General features: G+C 49.1%; 1 protein-coding gene across 9 annotated transcripts in view; it reads left to right on the top strand.

Moving 5' to 3' along the window:
• The window catches only part of CIZ1 (CDKN1A interacting zinc finger protein 1), a 582047-nt gene that overhangs the window by 270626 nt on the left and 283791 nt on the right, over window positions 1–27630 (top strand). For all 9 annotated transcript variants that reach the window (XM_078646619.1, XM_078646621.1, XM_078646624.1 and 6 more), the window contains one exon: window positions 23798–23945. In XM_078646619.1, coding sequence (XP_078502745.1) covers window positions 23798–23945 — 148 coding nt within the window. The remainder of the gene's footprint in view (window positions 1–23797; window positions 23946–27630) is intronic.

The following is a 27630-nucleotide window of genomic DNA, read 5'->3' as shown; positions in this document are numbered from 1 at the left end:
TATGCTTCGAACGGAATATGCTACTTACCAGTATGCATCTGTTCTTGGCATGTAGAGCTGCAGAGTTGTACACGCCCTCCCGCCTCCCCGGGACTTGTATCCGTTCCAGTACTCATCTTACTTAGATGCACACGAATGGACATCCTTTTCTCTTTACTTCTACTAACTCCATCATTTCCCATCATGGCGAAAGACAATCTGAGGATGGAGTCGATGACCATGCGCAGTATTGTCCAAGGGAGGAGTCACCTATCTCGTGACTACAAAGACTTCTTCCTAGAAGACAACAACCTGCAATCATCCGAGCCCAACACCAGGTGGCGAACTATTGCTAAGTGTACAACTCTGCAGCTCTACATGCCAAGAACAGATGCATTCTGGTAAGTAGCATATTCCTTAAGCGCCGCTACAAATCCAGCCCGGGTAAAGGGCCTCAACAGAGGGTTCAAATCCCTCAGTGGTCCCAAAATAAGAACCAGGGGAAGACCCATTTTCGAGGAGGAAAGTCCAACAGAGGTAGAGGTGGTCACCAACAGCAGTCCTCTACCACGATGATAGGAGAGAAGTCCTGAGCAGTGGCTTCCTCCGCCTCCGTTGCCCACTCCAGTGGGAGGAAGTGCTTCTCAACATCTATCAGAGTGGGCCAGCATCACAAAAGATTGTTGGGTGCTAAATATACTGAGCAATGGATATGCGCTACGTTTCTGGGCGCTTCCGAAGGACATTCCACCAAAAAAGTCTTGTCCCCATCAGTTACAGCTGCTTCGAAAAGAGGTGAGAACTCTTCTCCAAAAGCAGGCGATAGAGGAGGTTCCACCCTCTCAAAGAGGAAAAGGAGTTTACTCCAGATACTTTCTTGTCCCCAAAAAAGATCAGGAGGGCAAGTTTCGACCGATTCTGGACCTTCGACTACTGAACAAAGTCATAGTGAAGGAAAAGTTTCGCATGTTGGCCCTTCACCAAATATGTCCAGTAGGGGATTGGATGTGTTTGGTGGACCTCCAAGATGCGTACTTCCACATCTCCATCACTAAACGACATCGAAAGTACCTGCGGTTTGTGGTCGGTCACAAACATTATCAATACAAGGTTCTGCCCTTTGGACTGAAGTCGGCTCCGCAAGTCTTCACCAAATGCATGGCAGTGGTGGCAGCCTTTCTTCACAGAAAAGGACTTTTCGTCTATCCATACTTGGACGACTGGCTGCTAAAAGGTCCATCCCCACCGCAAGTGAGTCACGACTTCCAGTTCTGCCTGCAGCAGTTACACGACCTCGGGCTGCTTGTCATCGTGGACAAGTCGGTGCAGCAGCCCACCCAGACCATCCACTATCTCGCCTCCGTTCTGGACGCAAGCGTGGGAAGAGCGTATCCTTCAGAGGAGAGACTGTTTTCCATGAAGCACAGATGCAGGCTTCTGCTCCAGATGCAGAATCCGACAGTCAGGCAGGTGGCATCCCTGCTAGGATCCATGGCGTCCTGCATCTTCCTAATTCCCAACGCCAGGTTGAGGATGCGTCCTCTGCAGCAGACTCTGGAGGACCAGTGGGAACAGTCGACAGGTCGCTGGGAGGATCAGATCTCTCTCTCTCTCAGGCGGCCAGATCCTCTGTCTCATGGTGGACCCAGCAGTGGAATCTGATGGTGGGAGTCCCTTTTCACCAACCACTACCAGTGCAATCGGTGGTGACAAACGCATCTCTGCAAGGCTGGGGCGCACACATGGGATGCCTTCAGATTCAAGGACGGTGGTCGGAAAAAGAACAGACCTACCACATCAACATGCTGGAACTCCGGGCAGTCCATCCAGCTCTGAAAGCTTTCCTGCCTGCAATCGAGTCCGATTCAGTCCTGGTCCAGACAGACAACACGACAACCATGTTCTACCTGAACAAGCAAGGTGGAACTCGGTCACGTCCGCTCTCCCTGGAGTCTCAGGCCATCTGGCATTGGCTGCTCGCCCGGAACCTCTCGGTGGTGGCTGTGCATCTTCCAGGAGAGCTAAACGTCAAGGCAGACTCCCTCAGCAGGCACTTCGAAGATCAATCAGACTGGGTGCTGCACGACGAGGTGGTGGCAGACCTTTTCCATCGTTGGGGTCGTCCGGAAATAGATCTGTTCGCGGACGACGAAAACACAAAATGCCACGCCTTCGCGTCCAGGTTCCACCGTCCAGGGACAAGAGTGAATGCTCTTTTGATGGACTGGTCAGGGACATTTGCCTACGCCTTTCCTCCTCTGCCCCTGATCCCGAAGGTGGTGTCCAAGCTACTCAGATCCAACATGACCATGAATCTGATAGCTCCAGACTGGCCATGGCAGTGGTGGTACCCAGACCTTCTACATCTGTCGGTGCTTCCACACAGGAAACTATCTTGCAGGCCGGACCTGCTGTCCAAGATGGGAGGGAGGATTCTTCATCCCAACCTTCCCTCACTGAACTTGACAGCATGGCTCCTGAAGTCCTACAATACGGACATTTAAATCTGCCTCCTGATTGTATGCATATTTTAAAGGAAGCGAAAAGACTATCCACAAGAACGTCATATGCGTTTAAATGGAAGAGGTTTTTTCTTTGGTGTAGAGAGCATCACTTTAATCCCACGAAGGGACAGGAGGATGTTATTCTCCCTTACCTTCTGTACCTAGCAGGATCTGGTCTTAAATATGCTTCGATCAGAGTGCATTTATCTGCCATTACAGCTTATAGGAAGTCACCTAGTCAGCCCTCCTTTTTCCAAATGCAGGTGGTCAAGGACTTCTTACAGGGGTTAAAGAAAGTGTATCCCCCTGTTAGAAACCCTTCTCCTCCATGGGAGTTGAACCTGGTGTTGTCTAAGTTGATGGGCCCTCCCTTTGAGCCCATCCACAGAGCTTCCTTGCAGCACTTATCTTGGAAGGCCGCTTTTCTAGTAGCGATCACATCAGCGCAGCACAGCGAGTAAGCGAGATACAAGCTTCTGATAGATACATCTGCCGTGTGGATTCCTCACCTTGTGAATATCCCCTTGCGTCAGCAACATTCGGAAATTCTTTTTTCGTAGCCTCGCGCCGACGTGGAGTCCTGACGTCATAGAGACATGACCTCGCTCGCGACTCCGCTGACGTCACCGACGCCTATAATAGGCCCACGCCGGCGTGATGACATCAGTTCCCTTTTTTCCGCGTCGTCGACGCTAACGGTTTCGGGATACTCTGTAGCCTTAGTACATTGTTACTTTGTTTCTTCAATTCTCCATTCTCAAATAATTTTGTTCTGTCGTCATGTCGACAAAGATGACCGGTTTTAAACCTTGTAGAGAATGTGGGAAGATGATGTCCGTTACGGACCCTCACCAAGACTGCATCTGGTGTTTAAGTTCGGATCACGATGTCGATGGGTGTTCTTCATGTCAGAAGATGAATCCGAAGGCTCTTCGTGAAAGAGAATCCAAGCTTCTTGTGGCCAAATTTAAAGCGAGTAAGGTTAAAAGATCCTCGAAGCATTCGAAGAAGTCGAAGTCGAGATCCAGGTCGAGGTCACGGGAGGCATCGGTCTCGAAGTCTTCATCCGGTCACGCTTCCGGTTCTCACAAGAAGCTTAAGAAAAGGAGACATGGATCCCGTCATCGTTCTAGATCGAAGTCTCCCAAGAGGATGAGGTCAAAGGTGATTCCTCCTCAGGTGTCGGATCAGGAAGGTGAGGCTTCACCTTCGGAGTCGATGGTCCATTCTCCGACTCCGAATCCGGATCCGACTCCAACTCCGTCTCCGGCTCCATCTCCGGCTCCAGAAGACAATGATGGAGTTCCTGTTGAGGAAGAGGTTTCGAATCCTGTTGAGGAAACAGATTCAAACGTACCTCGAGATCGGCCTGAGCATCCACCATTCCCGACTCCAGGTCAGGACCCCTCTGCGTTTTTAAACGCGATGTATGGGGTTTTCTCGAGGTCATGGTACCCCTCTGGAGCGCCTTCGGGCCCCATGGGTCCTATGTCTTTTAATTTGGGTGTTCCTCACTCATACGCTCCGGCACCCTTCATGCCGTTTATGCCAGCTCCGACTCCGTTGTGGCAATTCCAGGCTCCACCGAGGTCGACGCCGGTATCGACGCCGGCTCGACCGAAGTCGACGACTCCGGTTCCGGCGTCACCGGCTCCTTTGGATTCTATGGGACAACCTGCCAAGCCCTCGGATTCGATTCCGAAGTCGGCTCCGGCACCGTCGGATTCGGCGTTGAATTCGGCTGCACTTCGTGTTAAGATGAGATCTCGTAGAGAAGCTCAACGTCTTCTGGATGAACAGAGGGTTGATGAATCTTCTTCTGAAGTAGAGGAAGGTGAGCTAGAAGGGAATTGTTTTGAAGACCTGGCGGATGCTAGTGGTCTCGAGTTTTCTCCGGAGTGGTCTTTGCCTTCAGGGTCTGATACTCCTTCCAGAGACATTCAACCTTATCACGTCGTCATGAAGAAGGCAGCTGGACTTTTGGGTTTGGTTTTGCCCTCTGTTGAATTTAAGTCGAATTTATTGACAGAGGTCCTCCATTCTCCGAGTTCTTCAGTGGAACCTTTGCTACCTTTTAATGATGCTCTAAAGGATCCCATAATGGAGGTTTGGAAGAAGCCTTTTTCTGCCCCTGCGGTTTCAAAAAGTGTGGCTAGGAGATATAGAGTGGCTCCTGAAGATCCTGCTTTCTTATCTTCTCATCCTTCCCCTGAGAGTTTGGTAATTCAGGCAGCTTGCTCTAAGAAGTCAGTTGGGGCTTTTCCACAGGTGCCTGGCGACAAAGAGGCCAAGAAACAAGATCAAGTCGCGAAGAAGGTTTTTTCTTCGGCTAGTATGGCTTTGAAATCCTCTAACGCCACTTGCCTTATGGGAAGATATATTCATGCTCTCATGGATTCTATGCGTTCATTGGTCCCTAAGGTTCCTGAAGATTGTAGAAAGGACTTTGAAGAGGCTTTATCTGACTCTCAGGCGGCGGCTCGTCAAGTCATCCAAAGTGGACTTGATACTACTGATTCTGTGGCAAGGATCATGGGCACGGCGGTGGCCACGAGACGTTCAGCCTGGTTGAAGTCTTCTAATTTTTCAACTGATGTGCAGTCTGCCTTATTGGATTTGCCTTTCGATGGTGAGGGGCTTTTTGGAAAGAAAGCAGACACAGCCTTGGAGAGATTCAAGGACAGCAGGGCAACTGCTAGATCTCTTGGCCTTCAGATCAGAGGTTCTGTGACCAGAAAATTCAGAGGATTTGGCCGCTCTTCCTTTCGATCATATAGACAAGGTCAGCAGCAGCAACAACAGCAGCAGCAGCAGAATACCTTGTATAGGTCTTACAGAGGGAAGCAGAGGGCATGTCCTCGAGGTCGTCAAGCCTCTTCCTCCTCCGCCTCCTCCAACCCCCCAGCCACAGAGAAGCAGCCCTAGATCCGCCATTCAGGATCATGTAGGCCCAGTGGGGGGTCGGCTTACCCACTTTCTACGAGATTGGGAATCGGTTACATCAGATCTTTGGGTTCTCAATCTCGTAGAAAATGGGTATGCCCTTCCCTTTCAGGAATTCCCTCCCAATTACCCTCCTTGCCAGGGGTATTGCTCAGAGGAACATCTGTTACTCCTCCAGGAGGAAGTCCAGACCCTATTGAGAAAAGGTGCGATAGAGGTGGTTCCAGAGCAGGAAAGGGGTCAGGGGTGCTACTCCCGGTATTTCCTGATCCCCAAGAAAGATGGCAGGCTTCGGCCAATCCTGGATCTCAGGATCTTGAATTTTTATCTGAAGCAGGAGAAATTCAAGATGCTCACCCTTGCTCAGGTTCTTCAGGCTCTGCTGGAAGAAGACTGGATGGTGTCGCTCGACTTGCAGGATGCATATTTTCATATCCCAATCCTGAAGTCGCACAGGAGGTATCTCCGTTTTACGGTGGGATCGCAGCACTACCAGTTTGCGGTTCTTCCGTTTGGACTTACTACTGCACCTCGGGTCTTCACCAAGGTGATGGCAGTGGTGGCAGCGCATCTCAGAAGATCAGGGATTCCTGTATTCCCGTATCTGGACGACTGGTTGATCAAAGCCGAATCGTCAGAGATTGTGCTTCATCATCTGCAAGAGACAACCCAGTTGTTGTACAAGTTGGGTTTTTCGATAAACGTACCCAAATCTCACCTGGTGCCCTCCCAGCGCAACCTGTTCATAGGTGCTGTACTGGATACAACTGTATGTCGTGCATTCCCTCCCCCTCAAAGGATTCGCGACATACAGGAAATGATTCCTTTATTTTACAATGGAGCGGTCGTTCCAGTCCTGAAGGTTCTTCGCCTGCTCGGTCTGATGGCTTCTTGCATTCTGTTGGTCAACCATGCACGCTGGCACATGAGGGCACTCCAGTGGTGCCTCCGCAGGCAGTGGTATCAGCACAACGGAGATCTCAGGGAGTCAGTGAGGATCTCCAGAGAAGCTGCGGCAGATCTGTCTTGGTGGGGCGTGGAAGGCAATCTGTCACAAGGGAAGCCTTTTCATCTGCCTCTGTCAGTGGCCACAGTGATAACGGATGCATCCACTCTCGGGTGGGGTGCTCATCTGGGGGACCTGGAGGTCAAAGGGCTTTGGTCTCCAGAGGAAAGGTTGCTTCATATCAACCTTCTAGAATTGCGGGCGATTTGTTTGGCGCTCAAGGCCTTCCTCCCTTCCCTTCGCGGTCAGTCGGTTCAAGTCCTGACGGACAACACAACCGCGATGTGGTACGTCAACAAGCAGGGAGGAGTGGGGTCGCAGTGTCTCTGCAGAGAGGCTCTGCGTCTCTGGTCCTGGGTTCAGAACCATCGGATTTGTCTGATGGCAAATCATCTGGCCGGAGTGTTGAACGTTCGTGCGGACAGTCTCAGTCGGCAGTTCTCTGCCGACCACGATTGGATGCTTCATCTAGAGGTAGTTCGTCACGTCTTTCGGACGTGGGGAACTCCTCGGGTGGACCTGTTCGCCACTCGCGAGAATGCTCACTGCCCGTCATTCTGCAGTCTCCAGTATCCGATGCAAGGAGCCTTGGGGGATGCGTTTCAGTTGAGTTGGAGAGGTCAACTCTTTTACGCATTTCCCCCCATACCCTTGATTCCTCGGGTTCTGAGGAAGATTCGTCAAGACCGGGCCCAAGTCATATTGGTCGCCCCGGATTGGCCGAGAAGGGTGTGGTATACAGATCTTCTCCACCTCTCCTCTCACCCGCCGCTCCGTCTCCCTCTCAGGGCAGACCTCCTCTCTCAGATGGAGGGGCAGGTTCTACACCCCCACCTCCAGACATTGCACCTTCATGCCTGGAGATTGAGCGGGGCAACCTGATTTCCTTTTCCCTCCCGCCTGACGTTGTGGATGTCATCTCGTCAGCCAGGCGTGACTCCACTAAGTCTATCTATTCTTATAGATGGGCGAAATTTGTCTCGTGGTGTGGGGAAAAGTCTATTGACCCTTTGAAAGCCCATTTGTCTGACGTTCTCCAGTTTGCCCTTTCTCTGGCTCAGCAGGGTCTTGCTGTTGCCACGGTGAAAGGTTATCTTTCTGCGCTGTCAGCATTTCTCTGTTTGCCTGACCAGCCCTCTCTTTTTAAATCACCTGTTGTTTTAAGGTTTTTGAAGGGCCTCACAAATAAGTTCCCTCCTACTCCTTTTATTGTGCCTCAGTGGGACTTGAATCTTGTATTGACCTTTTTGATGGGTGCTCCCTTTGAGCCTCTCCACAAATGTCCCATGAGGCTTCTTACCCTTAAAACAGTCTTCCTCGTTGCAATAACCTCGGGAAGGAGGGTAAGTGAGCTTCAAGCTCTTAGTCACAAGCCCCCTTTCTTGACCATTCATGCTGATAGAATGGTTCTCAGGACCAGGGCTGCTTTTCTGTCTAAGGTGGTAACTCCCTTCCATCTAGGACAGTCCATTACCCTACCTGCCTTCTATCCTCCCCCTCACCCTTCTAAGGAGGAAGAGAGACTTCACCGCCTGGACCCTAAGAGGGCGGTGTCCTTTTACTTGGACAGATCCAAGGACTTTCGTTTGGAAGACCAGCTCTTCGTTGGTTTTGCTGGCTGCAAGAAAGGAAGAGCGGTCCACAAAAGAACCTTGTCGAGATGGATCGTCCTCTGCATAAAGATCTGCTACTCTTTGGCCGGTAAGGAACCACCAGAGGGTATAAGGGCTCATTCTACAAGGGCTAAATCTTCATCCTCAGCATTGGCTAGAGGTGTACCTGTTGAAGAAATTTGTAGAGCGGCAACTTGGTCTTCCCTCCAAACTTTCGCGAAGCATTACTGCTTGGATTCCGAGGTGAGGAGGGACGGTCACTTTGCTCGCTCTGTCCTCCAGGATTTCCTGGTTTAGAAGAGTGGACACCCTCCTCCGGGAGTGGGGACTGCTGTGGGACTCTATTCACAAGGTGAGGAATCCACACGGCAGATGTATCTATCAGAAGAACAAGTTACTTACCTTCAGTAACGCTTTTTCTGGTAGATACAATATCTGCCTGTGGATTCCTCACTGACCCACCCGCCTCCCCGTTGTCCACTCTTCTATGCCAGAGTTACTGTAATGTAATGTATATATATATTTTGTTGTCAAGGTACTGTTTCAATTGCTTTCCTGCTTTTGCTTAACACTGTGTGTTTTGCCTTGACTATTGTGTACTGTGTATACTATGTGCATTTCTACTGTCATTGGTCCGTCCGTGTGCCTCGATGGCATGGAAAAAAGGGCGGAACTGATGTCATCACGCCGGCGTGGGCCTATTATAGGCGTCGGTGACGTCAGCGGAGTCGCGAGCGAGGTCGTGTCTCTATGACGTCAGGACTCCACGTCGGCGCGAGGCTACGAAAAAAGAATTTCCGAATGTTGCTGACGCAAGGGGATATTCACAAGGTGAGGAATCCACAGGCAGATATTGTATCTACCAGAAAAAGCGTTACCGAAGGTAAGTAACTTGTTCGTTATGTACCAATGAGCCTTACACTATTTTCCACCATAACAGAGTAGTCTTAAGGGCACATCCTTCTTTTCTCCCTAAGGTGGTGTCTGATTTTCACATCAATCAGTCCATTTCCCTGCCATTTTTCTTCCCTGATCGCTTCATTCCTTAGATCTTAAAAGAGTACTTAAGTTCTACTTACAGAGTACAAAAGAGATAAGGAAGACAGATCAATTGTTTGTTAATTATGGCGCTGAGAACTGGCTTCCCAGCCGCTAAGAGATCCATTTCAAGATGGATTGTTTCATGCATTACCTTAGCTTATCAGCTGGTGAAAAGGCCCTTACCTTTACCTCCCAAGGCTCATTCCACCAGGGGGAAAGCGGCCACTGTTGCATTCTTGCATGACGTCCCTATGTCAGAAATTTGCAAGGCCGCAACCTGGAAATCAGTTTGTACTTTTACGAGGCACTACTGCCTAGAGTCTGATTCCAGGGCTGATGCTCAAGTAGGCCAGGCCTCCTTGAGGAATCTGTTTGGATAGTGTTTTTTTACTCTATCCTAGCTTGGTGTTTTTAAATAAGCTTACTGATTATATTTACTATGTTTTCATTTGCCTGCAGGGAGATGAGGTGAGGCTCGCTATTCTATTCTAATGCTTATGACTATTGATGAGTATCCCCTGGAAGAGAAGGATAAGTTACTTACCTGTAATCCTAGTTCTCTTCCAGGGGTATCTTCCTCAAAGTCATAAGCAACCCTCCCGCCTCCCCAGGCAAAGGACTATTTTAAGTTGGAGATATTGGTAACCTCTTAGTTTTCATGGTTTTTCAGTCTCCGCAAAGAACAACTGACTTAACTGTCACCCCTGAGGCATGATGGGTAGCTGGGGGTCAGGAGTGCCTTAAAGGCACGGTTTCAGTTTATTGCATGCAGCTACAGGTTAGCTTTTCAGTTTTTTAGACTGTGTGTTTGCAATGTAGCCTGGGAGCTTCCTATGCTTTCAGTGTTTTATAAGAATTTCTACTGTTTTCTGACCATTAAAACAGTTCCAAAACAAACTTTATTGTTGTTTCTCATGTTTCTAATGCATGGTATTCATGTATGGTGGACATTCTTTACAGCATGATTCAGCTCTAGTGTTTATTAGGCTGCAATTGTATATATATATATATATATATATATATATATATATATATATATATATATATATATATATATATATATAGTTATATAGTTATATATATATATATATATATATATATATAGTTATATAGTTATATATATATATATATATATATAGTTATATATATGTGGGGCACATATAATATAGTGTTTCTGGGGTCCTGCGCATGGGCGGGAATATTCTAATGCTTATGACTTTGTTGAGGATATCCCTGGAAGAGAACTAGGATTACAGGTAAGTAACTAATCCATATTGGTGATATTCTTTCACTCGTCTTTTCAGCGTATGGATATTTTTGCATAGAACTGTGATGATACTCACATCAGCGCCTGGGTGTGAGAGATCTTCCCTGAGGCTTATATTGGTGTCTAGGTTATAAAATCTTGGGTCTAGAAGCCGGCCAGTCCAGCCAGCAGTGGAACTGGAAGTTGGAAGCATAGGCACCATAGGAGTACCAGAAGTAGAAGGGCTACCAGTACTGCCTTAATGGTAAAGAGGTGACGTTATATAGCGTGTATGTGCCTAATATGGATCAGGCGGCCTTTTTTAATCACCTCTCAGGGAAACTAGCACCATTTTTGACTGGTCCTGTAATTAAGGGCAGTGATTTTAATTCTGTAACGGACACAGTCATGGATAGGTCCCACCCCTACCTCCCCCCCACCCCCGTTGCCAGAGACGCCCATACACAGAATCTACAAACCTAGACAGGACTGGCAGACTAGATGGGGACTGATAGAGACTGCGCGCACCGCCAGGGGGAACCGGATTATGCCTTTTTCTCATTCCACTTGAATAACACTTGCGCCTGGATGCGATATTATGCACTCTAGACATACACGTTAAGGTGGGACACAGTGAATATTTTGCACGAACACTTTCGGATCATAACCAGTTATTGTTGAGAATCCAGTGGGTGCAAGAGCGGCCTGTGGTTCCGACCTGAACATTGCGCCCAGAGGCACTGGAGGATCAGGCCTTCTGTGAAGAAGTCGGGATGGGAATAGCTCAATACTTTACTGAAAATGAGGGAAAGGCATCGTCACCGGCAATTAAATGGGACACTTTTAGGGCCAGATGTAGTATACCGGTCGGTAACGGCCAAAATTACCGAATTTCGGCCGTTACCGACCGGTATTAGGCATTTTAGATGTAGGGGCCTAATTTAAGGATTCGGTAATTTACCAAATCGGTAATTTAAGGAATCAGTAAATTACCGAATTCTTAATGTAGGAAGCACTCAAGTGAGTGATTTACACTTGTAAGGATTCGTTATTTACCACCAACTACAAGTTGGTGGTAAATAACGAAAACCGTTAAAAAACCTATTTTTTGCTTTTTAGGTCTCGGCCTGCGTAGGCTGCGCTTGCGCAGTCTCGCAGGCGAGATCTTATGTCTCTTAGTGTGGGGCTTGAACCCGCCCCTCTTCTCCATTGGCTGGCTTCCTAAACGGAGGCCAGCCATTGGAGAAGAGGGGCGTCTGTCAGTTTAAGCCCCGTCATTTTGGGATTCGGGGGCGTGTTTTTTCATGTTCTTTCTCTCCTCTTCCCATTGGCTGGAATTTTACATTCCAGCCAATGGGAAGAGGAGAGAAAGAAAAACACGCCCCCGAATCCGAAAATGACTGTGCGTTTCTCCGAGGCATTTCTGCATGGCCTCGGAGAAACGTGGTGGTGGGCATGGCGTGGTCCGCTTTGCTTCCGGAGCTCGCTTTGCTGCCATCTAACGAGGGTAAGTATCTGCCCTCGCTGTTGAGGACAGTCCGGCTGGTATTGGAAATGAGGGTGGTCGCGAGGGACAGTAGAGTGCCCAGGGAGAATATTTGAGGGGAGGAGTCCCAATCTCGTTGTCACAGTCGTAGACAGGCCCGCCAACAGCCACCACGCACCCGATGATTATATGGGGCCCTATGCACTCACCATCTTGTCTCCTGGGGCTGACGCCGGCCCCTGTCACCAGTCGGCACACCTACTCTAATCCGGGCCCCACCACCGGGGCCAAGCGGCATCCAGTGCACTGCGCACGCTCTGCCGGGGCGCGAATTCGGGAGTCTGCAGGGGGGGCCCGGTGTTGGTCCTGTCTATGCCTCCAATATACTGGCACCCGGTTGCGGCCGCGGACAGCAGCGTGCCGGAAGACTCTCCAAAATGACTGCCAGCATGGGGAAGCAAGTATGCCCCGACCGGGCTCCACCAACATTCCAGGTTGCGGGGCACTGCAGGCGCCATGTCGGCAGGTCCCTGCTGCTGCGCGGCCGTTAGGGTATACAGGAGGCACCGGCCTCCGCTCCAGGGGCGACGCGAGGACTCCAGTGCAGGCCAACCCTGAGCAACCGCCGCGCCGGCATTTTCCAGGATTTTCTAGTAATTTCTACATAAGGATCTCCCAATTGAAAAAGAAGTGACAGCAGGCTCGGCTGGCAGCGGGAGGATAGTGCGGGAGCAAGATCCGAAGAAAACAAAAGGCAACAGAGCACAGGACGAGCAGGCTTCGGCGAAGACTACAAAGCACACTTTTCTGGACAGACAACCAAAGAGCTATTGGGACTGGGAGCAGGCTCCCCAACTCGCTGGATTGAGAGTGCGTCTCGGCAGTATGGAGCGTGCAGGCCCCAGAGGCACTTCGAACAGGTAGGTTCCTGGGTCTTGGCGGTCAGGCACTGGTGAAGAGCGGTGTTGAGTCGCAGAAAGCGGTTCGGTTCGGAAACGAGGAGAACGGAATCGCCATGGCCAAGTGGGGTCAGGGGGATCCTCGCTGGATCGTGGAGCAGAGAGCAGATGCTACCAACGTTAACCACTGGCACTGGTAAGTGGTTATCAATTGTATAGATTTCCGGTGGTGCTGTAGAAGGTAGATTGATGGAAGAATGAACCAACCCTGTCGCTGAAAGAATGTAATTATTTTTCTGGTAAATAGTTGGGTGTATATGCTTTTAGTCGGGTATATGGAGAGGTCTCTGGTCTCTGGTTTGAAAGAGGTCTCTGGTCTCTGGTTTGAAAGTCTTAAAAAATGCTGTATATTCTATGTTTTTTTACAAAATATTGTTTCCTCTCACTTAATACGCCTACTAGTTGGCATTCGTCTCCCTTTCCCCTGGCCCTGTATACCCTCACGTGTCCTGCTTGTCATATAATGCATTTTGACATTGCATGCCAGCAAGATTGTTGGAAAATCTGAAACTTCCCTTCCCACCTTCCCCCTCCCCAGCATGCCCCCCCCTTCTCTCACTGGCATAGCCTCGCCCCCGCCCATAGCTCATAGCTCCCCTCTAAAGTGTCCATGTTCAATGTCCGATCCCAGTATTACTAGTTCTGGAGTTTGAGGAAACTGTATGCCCAGCACGGATGCCACCCAAGGCCACCTGACACAAAGGACCTGGATTGCAGACTTTCAGATCACCCGCTTTGTAATTTGAATTTCGGCCACGGATCCTGTAAAGTTTTCAGACTGTGCCAACAGACTAAGGTTCATAGACGCCGCTTGATACACCGACAGCGAGGCCACTACACCTGACTGCTACATGCTCCGTTAATCAGGCCGGCGACCGGCGAAATACCATGGCCCCAAAGGAGCTGTCCCACTTTAGGTCCGAGGACACTTGCACATGTACACCACTGACCCCCTGCCGTACTGTAACATCATCGGCACATACCACACTGTTCAGAGGTGTCTCCTATCTACACCGTGCGACTGGGACGGACCTGATGTGGGGAAGTCACGATAGGAAAGTTGGAACATGCCGATACGAACTGTTTTGTTTAGTTTGCTGTATTCATGGCTTAGTTCTAGAAAAACTGAAAAATAAGACGTCATTTATGGACCTATTCTTTTCTTGATTTCTGGCAATGTGACTATACTATTTATGATCTACTGTACCGGGGACAAATGGGGCGCAATGATACGCCCTCATATGCAGAATTGCACCCTCACGATCTACAGTTCCATTGCAGCCGGCCCGCAGGGTTGTAGGCTTTGCTATGTGTAATGCACCCTTGAGCATTAATAAACGTCTTCAAAAAAAAAAAAAAAAAAAAAAAAAAAAAATGGTAATATCTGTAATAGCTATAAATGTTTTTTCAATTATTAAAGAGTTCGCTGAGTCTGTTAAAAAAACAAAAAAAAAACAGACTAAGGTTCATTTCCACTTTGATGTGAAGATGCGCTTTGAGGCAATCGCTGTTTTACTTTTTCAATGGACCAAAGTTCTTGCATCGGGGAAGCACAGTTTACAACATCGGTGGTAAATGCCCTGTTCAGGGCCTGCATTTCAGATGCTGGCAGCGTTTAGTAAAGACAGGCTTGTTTCTGAAGTATACCCAGTACCTAAAGCTGGGCATACTTGCCGAGGATCAAAGGCAGAGTCTGTGGGTCTAGCGCGCAGATTCTGGCGGGATAATGCTCACATCTATTGTTATAGACGCTGCCCCAGGAGCTCAGCGGGCGCCACTCTGGCCGGGCGTGGGAGAGACCAACTGCAGACCTCCTGCCGTGCCTGTAAGAAGGGGAGCTCACAAAAGCAGTTGCAGGAGCCAGGGATGGAGAGATGCAGAACCAGGGGGGGACGCAGGCTTCTGCACATCCACCACCACATCCACCAACACCACATCCACCACCACCTCCACACCCATCACATCCACCACCACCATCACATCCACCACCACCATCACATCCACCACCACATCCACCACCACCACATCCACCACCACATCCACCACCACATCTACCACCATATCTACCATCACCACCACATCTACCATCACCACCACATCTACCATCACCACCACATCTACCATCACCACCACAACCACATCCACCACATTCACCACATCCACCACCACCACATCCACCATCACCACATCCACCATCACCACCACATCCACCATCTCCACCACATCCACCATCACCGCCACATCCACCATCACCGCCACATCCACCATCACCACCACGTCCACCATCACCACCACGTCCACCACCACCACATCCACCACCACCACATCCACCACCACCACATCCACCACCACCACATCCACCACCACCACATCCACCACCACATCCACCAACACCACATCCACCAACACCACACCCACCACCACATTCACCACATCCACCACCACCACATCCACCACCACATCCACCACCACCACATCCACCAACACCACCACATCCACCAACACCACCACATCCACCAACACCACCACATCCACCAACACCACCACATCCACCAACACCACCACATCCACCAACACCACCACATCCACCAACACCACCACATCCACCACCACCACATCCACCACCACCACATCCACCACCACATCCACCATCACCACCACATCCACCATCACCACCACATCTACCACCACATCCACCACCACCACATCCGTCTCGCATTTGCGAGAGATTAAGCTATTGGCATTGTAAATGAAAATGCCATTTATTTATCTGTTTTCAAAACAAACCTAAATAAAAGATTTGTCATTTACAATGCCAATAGCACCCATGCACTATTCAGGGGTGCAACAGGGTGTCAAAGTGCCACCCTGCCACCCTTGAATGTGTTCCCCATTTTACTGAATCGGTATTTACCGATTCAGTAATGCCCATTAATTTCCCAGACCTTCTACCCACAGATCTAGTCTGTGGGGGTAACTAGCACTAAAACCTCTGCCTCCGATGGAAATTCGTAAGCCTCCATGTAACAAGACACCTGTCTACTGGCTTTAACTTTTCCTCATAATTATTCACTCTTAAACTTCGATTGGCTTTTCGAACAGATGAGACCAACAGGCATTTGACTGTTTGTATCTTTGAGCATAGGTCTTGGTTGGTGCACGAACACCCTGATGTATTTCACCAACTTTTTGAATGTTGCCATTGGTGACCCCCTGAGGCATCTCTCCCGCCTTTGTTGATAACCTGTTTGCCCCCAGAACCCGGGGGACACTTAACCCCTGCAGTGTCTTTCCGGGCTTTGAATGTTGGCACCTTTGACCACAGATCTCGAAGGGTTTACGTATACCCCTTATGGCATCTCGCCTTCATTTGAAAGTCGGTACCATTGTCCACTGATCTCGAAGAAGGTACATATATATACCCCTTGTGGTATGTCACCAGCCAGCCTTTGATTACGTACTGTAGGAGAGTAGGATCTGCTCTTATAGTTATCCCCAATTTTTGCAGATGTTTCACTGTTTTTCGACTTCAGTCTGGCTGGGGCCTTGCTATCCAGGACCCCAGCCCAGCTGCTTCCTCTCTAAATTGATTCCAAGTACTTTAGGTACACTCCAGTTTGGTTACTGGGGTTCCCTTATGAGTCCATAGTATATGGTACCATAGGTACCAAGGGCATAGGTACCCCAGATGCCTACCAGGGGCTGCAGCATGTATTGTGCCACCCCCGGGAAGCCTTACAAAATGACACCACAGAGCTGCTACTGCAGCCTGGGTAAGGTGGTGCATGCACCCCTTACTTAGATATAGGTTACCTATATCTACCTTTAATCACTGCACATATAAACCTATCAGTCACCCCTATGGCAGGCCTTATCAATCCTGAAGGCAGGGTGCTGGGTTTTGTGTGAGAGGGTGCCCTTGCATGAGTAGGGCCCCTCTGCAGCCTTCGGAGTCTATTCTCTGGGGCTGTTCTGTGATGCAGTCAGACCATAGACTCTTAAGTGCATTATAACCTCGCGGTAAATGCTAACGTTGGAATGGCTGCACGGAAACATGTCGTGTTTGGTGTCAAACACTTTGGAATCCTACCCCCACCAATCCTGGCAGTAGGGGGTAGAATTCCACCCTTCTAGACAGAGAGACATGTACACACCGGTATACCCAGTACCAGTTTAAAAGAGCCCTGGCATCACAAAATGGATGCTGCAGCCACAGACACGAGTCTGGCTTCCTGCTGCTGGACGTAACTCAGAGTGCTTTAAAGTCTGCCCTGGGGGCACATTTGGTGTCCCTGTGCATAGCCCAGTTCAAATCGGTTGCAGGGGCTACCAGCCCCAGCTCTGGCATGAAACTGGACAAAGGAAATGGGTGTAGCCACCCCTCTTTCCAAACCCTCTCATAGTTGGGTCCCCAGAGTAAGTCCAACCCCTTCCTTGTATACAAGAAAGGAACCCCTGACTACAGGACTACAGATTACACCTTGACGAAACTCTGCTACAGATATCCTGGAACTTCGACGATCTACACGACTAGATGACTAAAGAATCTCCCTTGGAGTAAAGGAGTTACTCCCCTGCTTGGCAGGCACCATAGACGCATCTGAGCGGTCTGCATCTCCAAAGCTCCCGCCGGACTCTGAAGTAATTGGAGCCCAGGATGTGGATTTCTAGACTTCTCCGAGGCCGACCTAATTCCCCAGCGAAGCTGAGACCCGCAGCCCTCGTGAGTACCGTTGAACTGGAACCCCTGGACACCGTGCACATTTGCAATTATCTTAGCTTCTCGACGTTCCTTGAGGCTGTGCATTGGGTTACTTGTAGCCCAGAACCCGTGCACCTTTTCCACCGAAGATTGCTGGCCTACACTCCACGAGTGTTCCGTGAGCCGGCCCTTTGTGTTTTCGCTCGAGGTACCTTCGCGATCCCTGGTCCGTTGACTGGTGGGTCCCTGAGAAGGCAACTTTGACTTTCCGTGGGTTTACCTGGTTGCTCCAGGCGTGCACTGACTCTCCACCACTTGGTGAGTCCCTTGGACCTTGCTGAGTCCCTTGGACCGAAGCATTTCTTCATTTTCTGCGTGGGTTGCTGTTGCCAAGGCTTGTTGGGTCCAATCCGGTCACCAACTCTGCAGCACTCGACATCCTTCGTGGGACAACTCAAATCCAGGTCCTGGTCATCGTCAACGCCTCCTGGTCCTCGTGGCTACAGAGTCAAGCGTCACCTCTACAACCTGAAATCACCCGACATCGGTGGGCCTTCGACTAGCGTGCCCTGGTCACTGGCAAGTGACCCAGACTCTGTCCACTCTGCTTTCAGGTTCTTCTCATCTTCGATCCAGGTTTGGATCACACCAGACACTTTCCACTTAGGCAGCAGCAGTTTGCAGCAGATCGCCATTGAAATCAACAACGATTCCCGACACCAAAACACACCTATGCACCCGGCTTCCCTGGGTGAGGTAACTAGAGTACTCCGGTGCTCCTGTGGGTGTTGGCTCTAGAACCCCTTAAATCTAAAAGGGTTTGCTCAAAGTCTTCTCCCAAGTGTCCTTAATCTGTAAATTTCCCACCGTGACTTTCCCCATAGAAGCTAACGGTGTCTCGCGGCTTTGTTCTAACACTGCACACATTCCCCGTGGGTCCCCTGTGTCACTACCTTGAGTGGTTCCTTGCGGGCCCAGCGATACTACAATCAATCAATCATGTCACTTGTAAAGTGCACTACTTACCCGTGAGGGTCTCAAGGCGCTGGGGAAGGGGAGGGGTGCTGCTACTGCTCGAAGAGCCAGGTGTTGAGGAGTCTTCTGAAGGTCAGCAGGTCTTGGGTCTGTCGTAGGTGGGTAAGGAGGGTGTTCCAGGTCTTGGTGGGGAGGTGGGAGAAGGATCTGTTGCCGGCAGTCGTTCTTTTTATGCGGGGGACTGCGGTGTGGGGGAGGCCGGCGGAGCGGAGCTGGCGGGTGGGGGTGTAGAAGCTGAGTCGTCTGAGGTATGCTAGTCCTGTGTTGTGGAGTGCTTTGTGTGCATGGATGAGGAGCTTGAAGGTTATCCTCTTGTTGACGGGGAGCCAGTGCAGGTCTCTCAGGTGGAGTGTGATGGGCTGTGCTGGGTATGTCGATGATCAGACATGCAGAGTCGTTCTGGATGCGTTATAGCCGTCTCTGGAGTTTGGCCGAAATTCCTGCGTAGAGGGCGTTTCCGTAGCCCAACCTGCTGGTGACGAGGACCTGGGTGACTGTTCTTCTCGTTTCGGTGGGGATCCACTTGTAGATCCTGCGGCGCATGTTGATGCAGGAGGAGGAAACAGCATTTACCTGCTTAGTCATGGAGAGGGTGGAGTCGAGGATGACCCCTAGGTTGCGTGCGTGGTCGGTGGGTGTCTGGTTGTTCCCAGTGTGGTTGGCCACCAGGATTCGTCCCAGGCTGAAGGGGTGGATCTGAGAATGAGGACCTCCGTCTTGTCCGAGTTCAGCTTCAGTCGGCTGTTCCTCATCCATTCGGCGACGGCCTTCATTTCTTCGTGGAGGTTGGTCTTGGCAGTGTGAGGGTCTTTGGTGAGGGAGAGGATCAGCTGGGTGTCATCGGCATAGGAGATGATGTAGAGGTCGTGCTGTCGGGCGACATGGGAGAGGGGTGCCATGCAATGCAGATGTTGAACAGTGTTGGGCTGAGGGATGAGCCCTGGGGCACGCCGCAGATGATCTCGGTGGAATTGGAGCGGAAGGGGGGGAGGAGGATGCTCTGTGTTCTGCCGGAGAGGAAGGATGTGGTCCAGTCCAGGGCCTTCTCTTGGACCCCTGCGTCGTGTAGGGTGTTCGTAGTGTGCTGTGGCAGACCGTGTCGAAGGCGGCTGACAGGTCCAGGAGTGTCGAAGGGGGCTGACGGGTCCAGAAGCTACAGGCTCTAGGCCTTGTGTCTAGTCAAATTGTGGTTCTTATACCACTTCCTTAATATATGGTTTGGTACGCCCCTAGGGCTCAACGTATATTGTAGTAATGTACTGTGTGATATTAAGTGTAATGTATCTGCTTTTACCTCTAGCCTCACTAAGAGACTAGTAGGGTGTGTTTAGAATAAATACGTATATTTTATATATACCTAGTGTGGTTCTCCTTTCATTTGGTCATTCAAGAGATTATAGACTGGTAAAACAAGCTGCTTTACATTCCTTCGAGACTTAGCCTGAAGGCTGCTCTCCACAGCTACCACTAGGCTAGCTTTCAATAAAGGTTGTCTTTAACCTATCAGGTCTAAGGGGTTGTTTGGACTGGTGCAAGGTGCCCACTATAACTCGTGGACAGCATATGCCAGGCCAACTTCTCACAGGTACTATTAACCACAGATCTCAGAAGGCATGCATACTCCCTGGGATCTCTCTACATACAGCCTTTGCATGTTGGTACCTTTGACCACAGGTCTGATATACACCCCTTGAGGTACCTCACCAGTCCTTACGTGTTGGTACCATTGACAAAAGATCTCTGGAATCTCTGAGCCTTCCTCCAAGGTATCTCGCCAGCTCCTGGATGTTAGTACTTTTGAAATTGATCTGGGAGTACACATCTTTTTGGAGTATCTCATCAGTCTTTGAATTTTGGTTCATAAATGGGTCAAACATGCACTTTGAACTCTGGTATGGGATGATGCTCCTTTGGGTGTCAGTTGCCCTCAGACCTATTGCTTTGAATGTCTATAGATAAATGGTATTTGTGTAGCTCAAACCTAGCCAAAATAGACTGCAGAGTTCTGTTTAGAGTCCTAGTCGTGCATACAGTCGACGAGTGACAGTAGGGGTAGCTGTTTACTGGATTCTTCCTTCATTGTGAAATAGTGTTCTTGTAAGGTATGTGTCTACAGCTCTTTCCTACATTGGAGCAAAGTTGCCTTGTTTTTCCTGTTTACGCTTCTTATTTTCCAGTCTGATGGTGGCTTCCCTGTGGGCTTGCCAGGAGCCTTCAGAGATGTTGAGCTTGTCCGCAGGATAAGTGGGGGTGCTGTTGATGATGGCTTGAAAATGATGCCGCTCGTTGTAAAGATGGTGCAGGCCTGCAGGAGGAGCCAGTGGAGTTCCATCCGGATGGGTGTGACATCATCATATTTCTTGCGGACCCTGATAAGACGTACCGTGGCATATAGGATGCCCCAAGGGGTGCCAGTGCAGAGTCTGGGAGGCTATTTAGCAGGATTTTACCACCAGCCACATGAAAGAGTAGAACAGGTTGAACCAAAGTCCTAAAGATGCTTTGAAGAGGGCTGGGCCTAGTCCATCTTTGTTTTTTGGCAATCTGTTGCTTGAGTCAGAAGTTGCAGTCCACTGTGAATTTAAGTGACTCTGCATTCAGTAAAACTGGGGGTTCAAATCCCTGAAGGTTAATGACATTGAGCTGTGTTTGTACTATTTCTTGTTTGTTGTTCATGACAAATCATGGAAATTGCGTAAAGCTAGATTGCGCCTCGTTCAATATAAAATCTTACATAGAATATACTACAATAAAGAGAAATGACACAAGATGTTCAGGGTAGAGGCATCATATTGCCTTAAGTGTAGGAGCGTTAAGGGTATCTTCTTTCACACAGTATGGACCTGCCCCCTATCCAGGTCTATTGGAGGGCAATCGTTGAGAAGCTTGGTGCGATTATGGGGGTACAATTGCAGTCGGAGCCGGGTTCTGTCCTCCAGGGAATACCAAACGATGCTGATGCAACAGGGTTCAGCTGCTCTTCGGCTCTTTAGGTCTGATGGTGGCCAGACTTTGGGGTGCAGAAGAGGTCCCCGCGGTTCAAGAGTGGAGGAGGGGGATGAATCTCCGTATGGGGGCTGAATGTACCACATACAGTAGCGGGGGATGCCCCGAACGTTTAGTAAAATATGGGGTCCTTGGAGGCGCTACTATGGGCTGGACACAAACTGGTGTCATCAACAAATGTATATGCTGACACCGCCACACACTGAAGAAACCATCAGATTTGAATCCAAGAGTTTGTCCCTGCACTTAGGCCAGGAGACAGAAATGGGATTGAACGAATTTCTACGCTATTCACTGAGTATACATGGACACATTGGAGCCAATGCAACGCTGTCCTTGATGAATGTGCTTTACACACCTGAAGTTATTGTAACAGGGCCGCCTTTAGCACTGTTGGCGCCCTGTGGAACAATGTTTGTTGGATCCCCCCCCTCCCACGGGCACCACCCCAGACTCCCTCACTACCACCCTTAAACAGTGCCCCTCAAGTCTCCATAACCACTCTCTCAGATGTATTTAATTAGTTATCTAGTGTCTCCTATAGCAGTGTAGGGTGTCAGAGCACTTTACATCACTCACACATTACACCAAGACAATCAATCATATGTGTGTCAATCATTGTAGAGGAAATGTTACATAAGCCAGAAGACTACAAGGTGAGTCGCATGTCATGCACGCCGGTTGACTGTAGTTATACAGCCTGGTCTGGAGAAGCGCAGGCTCCGAATTTAAAACATAATCCCATGGTTGGGGAGTTACATTTAATAATACGGTTTTTTTGTTACCAAAATGAACCCTTTTTGCAACATTAGGATAAGGAAAGACTGGGAATAAATCATAATTCTCTAATCTATATTTTTCATTTTGCATGCAGCTCTTTGATTGCTGTTATGAGATCACTGTTCCATGTTAGATGTTAACATCTACACTGCTAGTAACACAAGGATCTCTGACAAAAGCAGGGACCCATTTAAATGAGATGCACTTTGTGATCTGCATGGTGCCTGTTCTTTGTGGCAGGCATCTTGACCCTACGTGCTGCTATAAAATGAGTTAAAACTTCCACGAGACAAAGCTCCTCTCTGCACTCCAGGAAGAGCATTAATCACCAGAGTTATCTTGACATGTTTATTGTAGTAAGAAAGTCCTGCAATGCAGCAGCAGGTGCTTTTCAAACCATAACATACTCCCAAACAAGGCGCCCCTTCGAAGAGTCTGCACCCGGTGCGGTGGCACCGGTTGCACCGCCCTAGAGCCGGCCCTGTATTGGTATGTTTGTTACCTAAAACATGCAAATGTTGTCTTGGGGTGAGCTTCAGGTAGGTCTGGCTGATGTGCAGGCGGTGTTTGGGGCATTGCCATATTGGTGAATAATGATGCGGTTATCTGTGAGTAGAGCCGCAAGGGGCTGCATGTAGTGGTTTAAGATGACTGGACACAGTATGGAGCCCTGGGGAGGGATCTTTTGGGACCTGGAGGTGACTCAGTGAACTGGGGTCATCTTAAGAGGACGTTCCCTGTAATGTGTAAGGTAGCGGTGGCCATGCTGTAGCATGCTCTAAAGCCAGGTGGTGTTATTAAGGTTGCTTTTCAATGACCTTGCTGATGAATGGTAGCTGAGTTACAGTCTGGTAGTGTTATTATGGTATCATCTAGGTTTCTTTAGGATTGGTCTGTCTTGAGAGCTTCTAGTGATGGTGTTCAGGGGGTGAAAGGTTGTCCTAAGAGAGCTTGGATGGGGATAAGATCTCATTTTTGTAAGAAGTGGCTCTTAGCAGGTTAAGTATGCCGGCGAGATCTGATCTTGAACGATGACCTCTGAAGGATTCTATGAGAAAAGGTGGCCATAAGAGACTTTCACGCAACAAGCGTAATGCTGGATATTCTACAGAATTACGCTGGAGTTATGAACCATCGACACTGACCATCACTGTCCTGATGGTCAGTCACAACAGGTTTTCTTTTAGAATCTCAGGGACCTCATTTTACTGAGACTTGTCTGCAGCACTGTAGGGCACCAGTTCAAATCCGAACTAGAATAACTTGGCCCTTGACTCTGCCTTTCATGCTTATACGGTTGATAACATTGATATTGGTCACTGATAAAGTTAATGTGACTGTATTAATAAACGCTATGCATGTTGAGTAGTGCTTTACCGTACATAATTGCATATGACAAAGAATATTTGACACTGTAAGCATTTAGGCCAGGATGTTCCCATGTGAGTTGATGTGTTTACATACTGAAACATTTCCTATTTCTTGTTTGGTTTGTAGGATTATCAGCGAGGCTTTGAGAGGAAGCGCGAATTAGAAGCAGGGTCTTCACAGGCAACAGGGAGTGGCGAGAAACCCATGGAAAAGACTGACTTGGAGGTCCCAAAAGCAGCATCAGAAGCAGAGCAGGGCGCCATCTCCCCAGCCGGTAAGTCATTATTTGCTGCTTACTTTGTTCATTTCTGGATCCTTTCCAGTATAAGCTTGTTTTGGGAATTTTAGATACTGTGTGATAAAGACATGTTTCTTCTTGTGTGTGTATTCTTTCCTCTATCACTCTTACCAAACATTACTGACCAGACATTGTGTAACACTGGGCCCTTTTATCCTGTGTGTATCTGTGAATGCACCTCAACTTGACTCGGAACAAGCTCTTCTTGCAGCCTGTTTTATTGGTAACCAGCGAGCCCGTTATGACGCGTTCCTGTTTTTTGTAATTATCTCAGGGGTAGGAGGGGTGAGAATGAGTGAGTAAAGGGCATCTGAAACAAAACAGTCACGTGACCTTGCAAGGCAATGGAGACCATAGAGGGCTTTATTGATTTACTGTGCACTCTATTGTAAACCACAAAACGCTTACTATACAGACGCACTCCAGCGCCTCGTGTGCCATTGATGGCATCTGGCGCTTTACCATGACCAACCAAGCCCTTCCTGCATCCTGTTTTATTAGTAACCATCAAGCTCGTTATGACATGTTCTTGTTTACTGTAACTATCTTAGGTGTGGTAAGCAGGGTGAGAATAAGTGAGTGAAGGGCAACTCAAATGAAGCATCACGTGGAGACCACGGAGGGGACTGCTGACTTTCTTGCTCTCTCTCTCATAACAAATGTTCTCCTGGTAATTGAAAAGTATGCTGTGGTTGAAAGACAAGATGAGACCATGATTTACAGGCCCGTTCCAATATGCTCGGAGAAGCACAAAGCAAGCAGCCATGGGGGTGTGGGAGGGAGCAAGCTGCAGCGGGAAGAGGGTGATTAGGGGACAGGATAAGAAAAAATGCAGAGTGGGGGAGAGCAATTTCACTACGGTCTGGGAAGCAGAAGGTGAGCAGACACTGCGTGCAGGATGGAGAAAGTGACAGCGAACGGAGGGTGATTGAGGAACGGGAGAAGAAACGAGATAAGAACGTAATGTTCGAGGCATATGAGCTGCAGATTGTACATTTAGCAATAGATCGCCACCTGGTGTTGGGCTCGGATGATTGCAGGTTGTTGTTGTCTTCTTGGAAGAAGTCTTTGTAGTCACGAGATAGGTGACTCCTCCCTTGGACAATACTGGTCATGGTCATCGACTCCATCCTCAGATTGTTTTTTTCCGCCACTGGGTTCGGATGAAAGTTTTCCGCTCCAGCTAGGAAACACTTTTCTGCATTTTCGAAGCGTGAAACTTTAAATAAACTTCTTCGGCATCGAACAGACTTTCGACATCACCAGCTACATCCCGGTGCGTCGACACAGGCCGTTGGGCCTATCGGCGCCGTACGGCCTACGCCTCATGGACAGAACTCCATTCAAAAGATGCCCGGTATGTCGATCAAAATTCCCTCATAGCAACCAACACGAGGTTTGCAACCTCTGTCTATCGCCGGAACACGACGAGTCGACCTGCACAGCCTGTGCCTCCTTTTCATCGAAAAAGACCATTCGGGATCGGAGGGCCCGTCGACACGAGATTAGATCAGCACCAGCACCGGAGGCCATCTTTGATGAGGAGATCGTCGAAGAAGACGTCTCCGCGGATGAAGATCCGATCGAAGATATCTCCGAGGACGAGGCTCCACTCGTCGCCGAGGAAGACTCGCCTGATCTCCAGATTATATCGGGGGCAGAGGACTCGGACGATTCGATTCCATCTCGACAACCCGTGAGTACCTCTGCCCCTGCACAACACACACTACCCAAACAAAAGGCAACGGTCAGCACTCCGCCCATGGGGGCCCAGTCGAGACCGAAATTTACCCTCCGACGGCCCGCCTTCGGGCTCGGCTCCGAGTAAACAGACTATGCCTTCGGGTGCCTCGGCACCGAAAAAACCACATGTGCCAATTCCACCACTTCCGTTGGCACCGAAAAATCCTTCAACACCGAAGAACTCGTTGACACCGAACCCAAAACGTCCTTCGGTGCCGAGAGACAAAGACCCTTCGGCACCAAAAGACACATCGGTGCCGAAGCCAAAGACAGTACCGGACCCGAAAGCTTCCACTCCGAAACCTTCCGGTTCCAAAAACAAAGAAGGGAAGCCAGATTCCGGCACCGCAGGCCCAGCAAAACCGGTCTCCACGCCGAAAGCGACAATATCGGTACCAAAGACTCCAGATAAACCTAAACCACCTTCGGCACCGAAAAAATTGCCACAGGACTCAATAACTCCTCCTAAGGCAAAAAACACTAAGCAACCTCTATCGGCACCGAAAGAATCGACGCCAAAGAAGATTATGCAGGAGGAAGATCTGTTTAGACCAGATCCTAGACAGAAAAAAGTCCATATTAACCCAAAAACTGGACATGTGGAAGCAATTCCTTACAAGAAGAGGCCAGCAGACACACCACTTACACCTGTGGTTCCTGCAAAAAAGGATTGTGCAACCTCTCCAATGCACCCTTCCTCTCCTTCACCTTCTTCCTCTCCTATTAATCCATATACTGAACCTATAACTTCTCCTATTCAATCTCCTGCATCATCACACCACACTGACGAGGAGTATGACTTAGGTGGGGGGGAATGATGTACCAGAGACACATACATACCCTTTAGATGAGGATATCAACCCAGAATATCCCAAGGAAGATGATGCATATAATTTTGCACCAAACAATGCTCCAGACATCCCTGATCCTCAGTACTACCCAACAAAACCTTCACCTCCAGAGGATAGTATTGGGTGTAATCATCTATTAAATAGATCTGCCCTTTACCATGGAGTTTCAATGCACTCTGATGCTATTGAGGAGGATTTCTTATTAGACACTTTTGAACAGTCACAAAGGTCTACCCAAATATTACCCATGATCAAAGGAGTCATTAAACATGCTCCAGACATTTTTAAAGATCCAGTAAGGTGTAGGGTGCTAATTCCCAGAATAGAGAAAAAGTACAGACCAGCACCAGTCTACATTAAGGGACATCTGCCACTAGACTCTTTGCACGTGTCAAATGCACGTAAAAGAGCCAATTTTCAAACTTCTGGTGACACACCCCCGCCTGACAAAGAATCCAAGATTATTGATGCGTCAGGGAAACGGATTGCTGCGCAAGCAACAAACATATGGCGCATAGCAAACACACAAGCCTTACTCTCACGATACAACAGGGCCCACTACGACCAACTAGAAAAGTCAATGGAACACCTACCAGATCAACACAAAGATCTTGCAGCAGAACTCTTACAGGAAGGTAAATTAATATCTAATGCCTCAATTAAATGCACACTAGATGTAGCTGACACAGCATCCAGAGCAGTTAACACTAGTATTATCCTCAGAAGTCATGCATGGTTACGCATTTCTGATAGATACATCTGCCTTGTGGATTCCTCACCTTGTGAATATCCCCCTTGCGTCAGCAACGTTCGGAATTTTTCTTTGTAGGGCGTCGGCGTGGGCGACGTCATAGGAACGCGGCATCGCGCGCGACTCCGTCTGACGTCGCCGACCCCTTATTAAGCCTACGTCGGCGTGATGACATCAGTTCCCTTTTTTCCGCGTCGTCGACGCTAACGGTTTCAGGGATCTTCTGTAGTTACAGATAGAGACTTTGTTTCTTTTTGTTGTTACTGTTTCTGTTCTTCGTCGAGGATGTCATCGAAGAAAACGGGATTCAAACAGT

This window comes from Lissotriton helveticus, chromosome 5_2, assembly GCF_964261635.1.
Source record: "Lissotriton helveticus chromosome 5_2, aLisHel1.1, whole genome shotgun sequence".
Taxonomy (NCBI): Eukaryota; Metazoa; Chordata; class Amphibia; order Caudata; family Salamandridae; genus Lissotriton; species Lissotriton helveticus.
Note: the sequence above shows the minus strand (reverse complement) of the source record. Positions and strands in the feature narration are given on the sequence as shown.